This window comes from Molothrus ater, chromosome 1, assembly GCF_012460135.2.
Source record: "Molothrus ater isolate BHLD 08-10-18 breed brown headed cowbird chromosome 1, BPBGC_Mater_1.1, whole genome shotgun sequence".
NCBI lineage: Eukaryota > Metazoa > Chordata > Aves > Passeriformes > Icteridae > Molothrus > Molothrus ater.
Window position 1 is genome coordinate 17,307,365 of NC_050478.2, and position 12,303 is coordinate 17,319,667.

Genomic DNA, 12,303 nt, shown 5'->3' on the forward strand with positions numbered 1-12,303 from the left:
GAAGACTAAAACAGCCTTCCGAGTTATCTTGCAAAACATGAAGACTTGGGATCAGTTCTTGGAACTATTTGGATGCTTACTTGGACTCCATGGAAATTATAGTTTAGTATATTAGCAAATATCAACAAGTCAAAAAGTTCAGGAAAGGGCATTGAACTCTGTGTTTTTCCAGGAACACTCACTTAAAATAAAATTCCAAGACCAAATTTTGCATTCTAATAGCAAAGCTCCCTTTGAAAGAACAGAAGCCTTGCCAAAACCTCAGCTTCTGTAAGTTATGATAACATTTTCATTTCCATTAGGCTCTTCCAATATAGCTTTTCTGTTCTGGTAGAAATATGTCTCCCATGTAATTGTACAAGAAAGTAATGTTGTAAAGTACTTACTATATGGCATCAATGCCATCACACAGGGAGTACTACAACACAATAACAAACTGGTTGTAAGTAAACTTACCCATCATCCTGCAGTGGAAGGCAGGACAATTTGCAAGGACATAGTTCAAACAAGGTGCAATTTAGGAGTAATTTTTTCTGTAGAGCCAGTTTTATTCCTCCACCTCTAGTTACAAATTTCTTCAGGAAGAGCTTACTACAAGGACCCCAACAGATAGCTATTGTAAAGAACTCTAAGACTGAAAATAGAGGAGTGTCTTCTCAGTCTTTGCAACAGATGTTAGGAGCCCCAACCTTTGTTCTCTGCTACTTAGAGATAAATTGCACTGAAGCAATTTATAAATGCCCTGTCCAAAACAGGCCAGTGACTTACCTAATCCTTCCTGTTCAGTCCTCAGCTCAAGAGATGCACTCCACTCCCTGTCTTGATCCCCTACCCTGAAGACAGGACCCTGAAAGAAGTCTCTACCACTTCCTTGGCATTTGACCTGACCAATATCTCCCCTGCAGCTTGAGATGGCTGCAGCTCCATTCAGTATAGATTCAATGGTTGGAAAGTGAAGCCACAAAGTGTATAATGTCATCAATGAGTGATCATATGAAACCTAGCAATGGTCATCATGAAGGCTGGAGAAAGCTAAGAAGATCACCACACAGCAATACCTGTTTTTGTGAGAGGGTGAGTTACCAGCTGTCGTGTCAGGTTGTTTTCAGATGATCGCAGTAGCAGCACAATATCAGCTGGCAGAGTATCTCTATTTTTGGCTAGGAATCCACTTGCATTATATAGAACCTGTTTAAAAAGTGCATTTATACATCTTCTTGGATTTTGAAAAGTAATTGTAAATTTAAGCTTTCTGGAATAGGGCTTTTACTTTAACAAGATACACAAATAGTTTTTCAGCCATCAGGGTCACTCTCACTTCTAGTCTTCTTTTTTGATCACTGAAAGTTCTACGTTTTCAATACTGAGATATGATGCAAATCACTAAAAGCAAATCTATAATTCCAAAGTAGCTTGAGACATTTATTTTTCCTAATGCAGGTAGTAGTTTTAACCTGTGTGGATTTATCACCAGGACAAGTGTGTTGCAGTCCTCCTTTACACCTGTACGTGCGCTAATGCACAATTAACAATGCACTTGATGTCAACCACATCACACAGTGTTACCCATATGACTGTACAATCTTTCTGTGCTATTCATATTATGCTGTACTGGACCCAGGACTTAACACTCTTCCTAGGGATCTCCCTATTAATTGTAGTGGAAGTTTGCAGAATCACAAACTGCATATTGGCAACTGAAATCTCTCTAAAAATTCCAAGAATGGTGTACCTAATTCAAAATGTAGCTTCAGGGTTCTATCTTGATGGTCTAAGAGATTCACAAGGGTCCTGGTTAGAAACAGTGGGAACAAGCATGGTGCAGGACTTGGAGGAACTAAGGGGAAGAGCACTGAGTTGCATTACATACCAGTTATGTTTTGGGTCTTCTATAATACAGTCAGTTCATTTACCTGGTGACATTTAAGAAAAATACACTCCTGCTACTGCTTTTTTTTTTAAATGAGGGATAATAACTTTTCAATTTACTTTTGATATGTAAGGCACTGCCAACATTCCCATGTCTGGAGTGAAGAGACAACTGTTGGCAATCAACTCAGATGATCTCTTCTACTTCCTACCAGTCCCACCATTCCACAATCACCAACTAACTATCATCAGGTGTCTTACCTTTCCTGCATAATGATAAATTCCAAAGGTTAGATCTACTCTTTTGGGTCTCCAAAAATACTTTGATTTCAAATTATCTTCAAATTTTTCTGAAAGGAAACACATAGCTTATCTTACTGGAGTTGCTATACAATCATTCTCTTCTGAAGCTGTATCCCTCCAAGGAGACTTCCTGACTTCTCAGCCAATGCAGAGGCACCAAACAGACACTGATGTTTTCAAGGACAGAGATACCATAATGGTCTTGTAACAAAAGACACTGGATAGAGAATATGGGAGCTCTTGGACAAGTTACTTGCTTTGTTCCAATTTTTTAATGTGTGACCTCAGAAAATCATGGAATCATAGAATCATTAAGGTAGAAAAAGATGTCTAAGATCATTTAGTCCAACCCTTAATCCAGCACCACTCTGTTCACCACTAAGCCATGTCCCCAGGTGCCACATCCACATATGTTTTGAACACTTCCAGGGCTTGTCTTTCCAAGATTTTTATCTATATATATGAAGAAATGCAGAAATCTTTCCTAAGGATTCCTTGAGGAGTTGTGAAGAAACATTCACTGATTGAGTGCTTCTGTACTCTAGACTAAAAAGCATGAGGATAAAAGAACAACAAGCTCATATAATTGCTTTAACATGGGCATTGTTACTGGATGTTATTAGGTTTTCTGATTGTATGTTGGCTAAAACTCTAATTTGACATTTTGCACGTTCAAAATGAGTAAAACCAGGATTTATCTGCACAGAAATACCACTGAAATAATGAAGTCAATGGTAATTGCAGCTACTCAACAGCACTGAAACATTCAGGATCTGAATTACGACTTTAGGTGTTTTAGAAAACACTCAGAAAGCATTTGCTTTCTGAGTGTTTTCTAAAACACCTAAAGTCGTAATTCAGAATTTGCTGAAAGTCACTGAAGCATGTTTGCAGTCATTACTCTTCAAAAGTATTAAACTTCTTGCTCAGATACTGCTCATCAAAAATCTCAGAGCTGAGCATGACTGAAACTTTGCAAACAATGTTCTTGTTCTATGAATCTAGAGTTTTAACTCAGTTTGATCTTTGCTTTTCAAGCTCTGCAGCAAAAAATTCCTGAAGTGGGGAGAACTTTAAACCTGAATCAGCAGCTTAGGTTCATTTGTACTCTTGATGTTTCTCTGTGAACCTCAAGGACACAACCATCCCAGCATGCATGTCTCCCTCAAACACACTGACACTGAAATGGTGCTCACTAAAAACATAACTAGCATGTAGTCTGAACTGTACGTGCCAAACAGAAACTGAACAGAAGACAAGCTGCAAAACTGTGAAATGAACCATACACTTACCTACAAGTGTCTGATCTGTTGCTTGTGGGAATCTACTTTCTTCATCCAGCAGAGACAATAAACCCATTGGTTTCTGCAGGAACATGTCTAGGAGGGGCCTGTTGTCCTCATATTCTATAACTCTGGCATCAACACCTTCGTAAAGGTATTCATTCTGCAGCAAGAAACAGAAGGCATGCTTTGTCTGTGTACACAGAACCACTTCAGAAAATAATTCACAAACTGTCAATTGTAGCAAATTAAAACTGCATTGAGAGAGTATGCCTCAGGGCTAAAGCCATCAAGGTTCTGCTGAAACAAATGTCAGCTGGGATTTTGGTTTTCAATATGTAAGTTCAGTACTCCTATGGCATATTTGGTACTTTACAGGAATAGCAAGAATTAAAGAAACAGAGTTGAAGAAGATAAAGTATATTGTTTGCAAATAGAGACCTCAGGGTCTATTTATGTCCCTGGTCTGAAATGTAGAAAATTTCTTTACCATTTAAAGCTATATTTACATTCCCAACTCATTGCTCAGATCCAAGTGATGGCTAAGATTTACAAAAGTGACTACAGGTTCCAGTGGCTTTACTTGTTTGAACACCCTCCTCAAACACGTGGAAAAATTCTCAAGTGGAGAATTAAATAAATTGCCTCAGATTTGCTTCTAACACATTTTCATTCCTTTTAAGGAACTAGGGAAAGGTATTACCCAAGATTCAAAAACAACAGAAAAGCTGGTGGGGTGGACTTCTTGGTTTGCTTCTTTTTTTTGGTTGGGTCTGGCTGTTTTTTTTCCCTGAAGACTGCAAATATCTGGATTCCTCCCAGACTAAGAAAAAAACAAAACCCAAATGTGTCCACAGCATGTTGCAATGGTTTTATCTTTACTACAATTTAGATTACAGCTGAAGAATACAAGAATGACCTTCCTTAATCCTTTAGCAAGGCAGAGGACAGCTGCAGATTTACCAAGAGAAGGTTGCTCTAGAGACTAACACCCCCCATTATTTTTGCTTGAATTAGGTAAAGCAATAGCAGTTTTCTACCACACAATTCTGCTGTTTGTGCCAGGGATGCCTTCAGTCCTGTCCAGGCTGTACTGTGAAACACAGAGCTCTTGACCGACTTTAAATCATCCCTCTGCCAAAGGACAGACTTTATAAGTGTTGTATTCATGTATGGTGTTAACATCACAGTTTTGCCATCCTGAATCCATTGTGAGAAGAGTGTCACAAAAATGAATGATGGCTAATATTAATGAGTTCAAAGACCTCTAACCTTGGAAGGCCTCTCCTTATGTGTCATTCACTTGAGTCGAATGCGTGAAGAAGGCAACACATTGAGCATTTAAAAAAGAAGTTCACTTTCATATACAACAGAAAAGCACCTGTTTCATACCTCTTAATCTCAGAGAAACAACAAAGGCATAAAATCAATAAGACTGCTCTAAAAATACAAACACAAATAAAAAACTGCTGATCCACTTGAAAGAGGACACAAAATATATATCTAAACTCTTCCAGTATCCAGATTGATGTAATTTCCCAGGATACTCTTCACTCTAAGGATAGGTTATAATTCAGTTTATATGCCACACAAGGGTGTAATCAGTAAGAATCTCACCTACCATGAGGCCTCCTCATTTGAGACAAATAACATTAACCTCTTTCGTGTCTCCCCTGAAGCAGTGGACAGGTGGAGTTTTGCTTTTTAATTTAATCAATGACCTGAGTAGCAGGACAAGACAGGAGAGTAATAAATGTATCACAGATATAGGTGAGAAGTTAATTATATACCTGTAGGAGCTGGTGGCAGAAAGGGAATGAGTCTGTGTTATCTCCCAGAGATAACATGGGAGTAAGGGCAGTTTAACTGAGGGCTACAGCTACACTGACACACAGATGTTCATGGAACCAGCTGCTACTGCTTAGGATTATCAGGAGTGCCCTTATCAAGGGGACAAGGGGAAGAGACTCCTCAGGATGGTCTATCAGAGGAGAACGTTTCTGTGACACTCGGACATCCTCAAACAACCTGTCTAATCATAAACTTTTTCCAACTTCAAATACTTGTGAGAGAGGTTGGTTTAGAGAGCTGATAAAGTTGCTCTCCTTGAAAAAGGAAGGAACTTTTGAAGCTGTACTACCATGCTATAACAGCAACACCTGCTCCCCTCCCTGCCCAGGCAGCACACAGGGCCTGACCCCCAAGCCTGCAGTGTGTGTGACCATTGAGTTTGTGTCCTTTGTGTCTCACAACTGGACAAGTGTCATCCCTGACAGCCTTGGTGATGCTGCCATCTCCCCAGCAGGATATGAAGGAGTTCACTCCATCACTTCCCACGGGCTCCTGAAGGACAGCTGATGACCAAGCCAGGCACCAGTGTGACAGATGACTCAGAAATGATACTGTACTACATTTTCTGATGCAGTGCTGGTTTCAACCACATAATTAGGATACAAGCAGCAATTATAAAAGCTTTAATGATAGACATCATAAAACTGTAATGAAACAGGTCTTATTTGAATTAATAAGATGAATCATCTACAGGATTTTGTAAACCCCTGTGATGTTTTGTGACAAGAAAGCTCCACAAAATAGCTACTTCTTGAAATTCTAAAGCATAATCTATTAGAAAGTATTCCTGTGGATGGGATGTCAAAAGGAATAATTGAGTTACACTATTAATTGGGCTCCCATCTCATGGTATCTTTCCTATGATCAAAACTATGTAACATTAGTTTGTACCACCTGGTTACACTAATGGTAATAAAGAATTACAAAATGCATTAGGAAATGGTCTTCATGTTTGATAAAGTAATGCCATTTACTGAGAACATTTTATGATGACACTTTGGTTTAAATGGGGACACCAGGGACTTATTCACAAGGAACCTTTCCCAGCTGAAACTAGAAGATTAAGCTGTCATAAAAATGTAAAATAAACATTACATATATTTAATGCAAAAAGTATCATCCTCCCAACTGACAGCAAACTTGCTACTTTCCAAAATGTTTTAGCTATCTGCCATTACACCTTTTACTGCTTACGGGGGGAATGACAAATGGGAAAGGAATAGGAAGGTTGTTTTGCTGGACATTGTGACCTGCAGATCATGGAGCTGACAGAAAGTAACTTATAACAGTATCTAATATGTAAGGGGAACGCCTTGAGGGACAGGACTGAAGGTCCAAAAAATTCTGCTTTGTTTTATATTGACCAAAAAAACCCCTTGTGGTAGCAAAACAAAAAGCAGTGACTAAGTTGAGAGGCCACATTCTCTCCCCAGTCAGCAGAAATAGGGATATATCTATTTGTCTCCATTGACTAGTGGAAATCTACACTACCTTTATCTTAAACTATACATCCACTTCAGTCTTTCTGTTAAATTAATGAAAGGAGATTGCATTCAGGCCTAAAAGCCTTTATTCTTAAATGCAAACATTAAGTCAACAATAAAGAAGGAATTCTCTTCATTTTGACTTGAGTTTTCCATGTTGGCCCACAGACACTCCACTCTAGCTGACACCCTGAGCCTCAGGTTGTGATGGTACCTGTTCCTTTCTTCTATCCTGTCACTACTGTGGCCTTTTTTTTTTTTTTTTGTGGGCCACACTTTCAAGGAAAGCAAAACTGGGAACACTTTTCAGATTCAGATACAGAAAAGAGACCACTGACAATGATAAAGCAATTTCACCTGCAACACTGAAAGTACAATTCAGCCTTATGAGTGTATATTTACTACTTGGCCTCATTGGTCAAGTTGCCTAAATATGATTCACCTTCTCTGATGACATAATCACTATTTACCAGGTGAACGTGAGTTAATGACAAACTAAACTGTAATCAGCCAATTAGGCCTCAGCTTCTGAGTAGATCTGTCAAATTTCATCAAATTGCATGTGATATGATATTGAACAGGGCAAAACAGGGAGAGGAATGAAAAAACAATGTATCTGTACATTTTATGTCTCTTGAGGGAAGTATAAAAGAGTTTAAATTCTTCAGTCTTCCTTGGGTATATCTACAGGGTTCAATGCAGTGTTGTGTTACAGATTTCTGAGGTAGCACAGGGCAGGCTGACATGTCTGTCTGGCACTGCACAGGGCTGTGGAGAGACACTAGCCTGGCTCCCAGTGACAGGACAGCTCCAGCAGCACAACAATCAGGGCTAAGGTAAAGCCAACAAAGATCTTGGTGACTTCTGGCATCAGCCTTCTTGTAAACATAACTTCTATATTTTAGAGTCTAAGACACAAACCCTTGCATATAAAGTAATTTGTAAAGTCAGGCAGATACATTAGCAAAGGGCAGAGGCCATCCTAGTGTTTGTTTTCCATCAGTGATATTTTTTATTTTAGTTCACAATTAAAGTACATTACTGGTGTCAACACAGCAGAGTCCTTACAGTGAACAGGAAAGATTCTGGAGCCACCTGCTTTCTCAAAGGCTGTTTTTATGATGTAAAACTGGGACAACCATGTAATGAAGAAGTGAAAAGTGATGTCTGATAATGACTATGAATCATACCACAAATCATTATGTGCCATTGGGTTGTAATGCAGAATAACACATTTCTCATTTCCTGTTTCTGAAAGGGGCAGATTTACACCCACACTTGGATGAACTTAATCTGTATAGTTCCTTCTGCACTCCTGTAGTCTCTTTGGAGACTGCTACAAGACACTATAATGAAGTTTGATATAATCTGATGTAGTGGTTTGATGTACATTAAGGTAGACAGTCACTTGGTTGGTATTACAGGCTGGATGTGAAAACTTTTAATAGAAATATTAGGACTGGTATCAATGAAATATGAATGGAATGTGCATATAAGCACCAGAAAAAATAGGCTTAAAAGAATAGCTGTGTGATAGCCTGTGATTTGAATGAAGAACATTTGTTCATAACAATAAAACTGAGGGAAGAGTTCCTTACATCAAGAACAGAAGGCCTTCACTTACATAAAAACACTGTGCATAGAGTTAGTGAGTGGAACACCCTCTAAACCTGACAGCAGGAGCATGACTGTGAGGTTATAGCACATCACACACAATTTTCTTGTGAGCCTACCAAGGAAATGGACTGTAGGCATAAAAATATATATGTTCCAAACAAGTAAAGCCAGATAATGACCTTGCCTAAATGTTATGGATGCTGAAGTAAATAAGGGTTTGAGGCAAAGAATGACTGCTAAAGGCTGTAAAAGATATGTCCAAAAGCTATTTCAGCAAGAAGAACCTAAGAGACATGATGAAGAACTGCCAGCTGCTGTCCATTATTCTATATGTCACTCAGAAATTTTCTTGGCCAGACCATTTGAGTACAGACACACCCACCCACCCACACCATGGTGCATTCTATGTATCTGTGAGTCCATGAAATCTGTGAGAGAATGAATGGAAATGGGTAAAATTGATGTACTTAGAGATTCTGTAAATAAAGATTACCTTTCCCTTTCATGGAGTCTATAGAGGAGTTGTACTAACTTCTTACAGGGGGAAATGGGCAAACTATATATTGCCAAAATAAGAAGTTAATTTTTCCCCTCACTTGCTCAGTAGCAGAATAACCACCCTGACCATGGTGCAGCAAAGCACATGCAAGGGAGCAAACTGTTCCTACTGCATGGTGACACCACAAACCTCTGCAATAATATAGATCTGACCAAAAAGTTCTGAAATAGGATACCTAGAAACAAGCAAAGGCAGACCACAATAAACTTGACTCTAAAAAAGAGAAGAAACATTCAAACAATATTTGGGTGTACAGGAATAGGGCTAAGAACACCAAGGCTGGTCTCTCAGCAACAAAAGGCAACTTTAGGGAGAATGTGGTCCTGCTGCTGAACAAGTTTGTGGATGACATGGAAAAGGCTGAGATATTCAATATCTTCTTTGCATTGGTCTTGACTGGTAATCCCAGGTTCCCGAGGCCAGGGGAAAAGTCTGGAGCGAGGAAGACTTAAAATTAGCACAGGAGGATCAAGTTAGTGAACACTGAAGAAAAGTGGACAAATGCAAGTCCATGGGACCTGGTCAGTGCCTGGGTCTGACAGGAATAAATATTGATGCTGCAGTCTGTGCTGTTTCCATCTCCCAACTCTTAGAAACAGCAATATCCAAAGCCATTCTTTTGTGAATTGGTGTACTTTGGAAAGAAGATGCCCAAGTAATTACAGTAGATCTAGTAAATTTTCTCTGGCTTTTAGATGACACTAAACCAAGAAAACACCAATAAATATTGATGCTGCAGTCTGTGCTGTTTCCATCTCCCAACTCTTAGAAACAGCAATATCCAAAGCCATTCTTTTGTGAATTGGTGTACTTTGGAAAGAAGATGCCCAAGTAATTACAGTAGATCTAGTAAATTTTCTCTGGCTTTTAGATGACACTAAACCAAGAAAACACCTGTGTTGGTAATCTTGCACATAAATCTGTAAAAAGAACTACAAGATCCAAGACTGCAAGACAACATTTCCTGAAATAATTGGGAAGAGGATCAAACATGTTGAGCCAAAAAAAAAAAATTCTCATATTACACATAAATATATACACCTCTAGACTGATACATGCATGTACATGCATGTACACACCTGCATATATAGACACATTCCAAACCTGTATCTGTCTCAGCCTTAAAAGAAATAGTGATTAACACTGACAAAATACTCTGTTTCTACTAATAATTAAAATTGCAGTTCAGGAGAATATTAATACATGTATCATAAACCAAATAATTTCAGTAAAACAACAAAAGAATAATTTCACCTCTGGTTTGAATTCTGATTGTTCTGCCATAGAGAATTCTGAAATATTTAAATTTTCAGCAAGATCTTTTTTTTTCCCTGAAAATGTTATTTCTTCAAAGAACAATATTGAATAATGATTTAAAGGTGGTTAATTTAATTCTCCTTAAATTATTTACAAAGTTGAGATGATTTTTTGAGGTTATTTTCCCCTCTCCTCTTCAAATTCATAAACTTTTATATTTACAATGCTATTCCTTTTCTCTGCTTTAAAGTAAATTATTTAGATTAAATCCATCATTATTTAGCTGACATGATCTAGTTTCTCAAGAAGAAAGAAATAACTGTGATATTTGCAGTTTTTAATAATGGAATTTCAGTGTTCATTAAGCTAATTAGTAAACTATTATGAACCCTGCACTTTCAAAATTTTGTTACCACTCATTTAATTTTTTACTAGAGAATCATACATTACAACACTCATTATTCCTCAAGAAAACAACATTGCATTTGCATCAATCAGATTATCACAGTGCACAATGTTATGTTGCTTAGTTACTATAAATTTCAAGTTTAATGCATTTTATGTTGGCATTTTACTTGCAAATAGCAAGCACTGCTTCATGGAAAACATACTTAAAAAACATTTTTTATGATCTGCTATTTACAAGCTATCATGGAGAAGGAACAATGTAGTTTCTTGAGACAAAGTTTTATACATTCAGTAATACTGAAAGCTTTATGTTTTTTGTGTTTAGTAATACTAAAGCTTAATCAAAATAACCAAAACATACCTGTTCCCAGGCAAAGACATGTTGATTGAAGTAGAACTGAATTTGTTCATTGGCAATGTTGATACACAGTTGTTCAAAAGAATTTTTTTTGAAATTCTCAAAGCCAAAGATGTCAAGAATTCCAATATTCAAGCCGTCATCATTTTCACTGCAAAGATGAAATATTTTTTTATTGTTTATCTTTATTTTTCATTAACCACCTTCATTACTATTTCACAAAAGGAAATCATGGGCCAAATCTGTACACCAGTTAGACAGGAGAAGTTTTGCTGAACCAGATCTCTCTGAAAATGACAATAAGTGTTAGTTTGAAATAAATAAATGCAGATCAATTCAAAGATTACTGCAATGCAGACCAGATACACAACAAACAAGTCAACTGATAAGTGAATAGGGGATTGAAAATTTTATTTTTTACACTAATATTTGTAAGTAATTATTTTAAAAAGCTGACTACAGTACAAAAAGAACATGCAGTTCTTTTTGTTTCTCTTGGAATAACACAAGCTTTACTCACTAGCATCCTGAAATTAAAGACTGTTGTCATTAAGTATTATTTGTTCATATTACTTACTCATAACAATTAAAATTGCTTAGTTTAACATTAAAGTAGAAAGGATGACTAGCTAGACCTTTTATGCAGCTAAATAGCTACTTTATGCACTGGGATGTAGTCTGAATTCAAATTACCAATTAAATTCCAGAGAAGCACTGGAAAAACTTTGGTTTAATATTTTAAGTAGGGCATACTCAAGATATGCGACCACTTCTACGACTGGAAAAAAGCTCTAAAAAAAGCTGAAGCAAAAAATTAAAATGATATAATTTTATAATAAACTGAGGCTGACATTAGTGACCTATCTAGGCAAGTAAAATATAAATCACATTCTTTCTATACAACCTCTTTGAGAGGCTATCTGTAACCATTTTTTAATAAAGATTTAGGAATTCAGAAATTAAGAATCAGCCTCAAGACACTCATGAATAGCACTTAACTTCTTTATGAAGTCGATCTCAGAAAGGGAAATGTTTCATTGTGGAGAGATCTGAATTTGGTGACTATTTAATCTGTCTCAAAATTACATTTTTGATGAAAAGACTGCTAAAATTTATCTGCCCCATTCCTTTTTCAGAGCTAATTACATAAAAACAGAAAATGCAAATTATTTTCCTACCACAAAATAAATCAAAAGTTGTTTGGGTTTTTTTATAGTGAGCATTTCAGGTTGAATTTTCTCCCTCTTCACCAGCATAATAAGTAAGTATTCAGTTTGAAAAGGGCTCTGTAACAGACAACTGAGAGAGGCACAC

General features: G+C 37.2%; 1 protein-coding gene across 1 annotated transcript in view; it reads right to left on the minus strand.

Annotated features, from left to right (window-relative positions):
* Positions 1-12,303, minus strand: part of MYO3A (myosin IIIA) — a 112,077-nt gene that overhangs the window by 30,553 nt on the left and 69,221 nt on the right. Inside the window, exons 19-22 of the mRNA XM_036379010.2 lie at positions 10,993-11,140; positions 3,465-3,618; positions 2,131-2,219; positions 1,059-1,188 (exon numbers count right to left, since the gene is read on the minus strand). Of these exons, the coding sequence (XP_036234903.1) occupies positions 1,059-1,188; positions 2,131-2,219; positions 3,465-3,618; positions 10,993-11,140 (521 nt within the window). The remainder of the gene's footprint in view (positions 1-1,058; positions 1,189-2,130; positions 2,220-3,464; positions 3,619-10,992; positions 11,141-12,303) is intronic.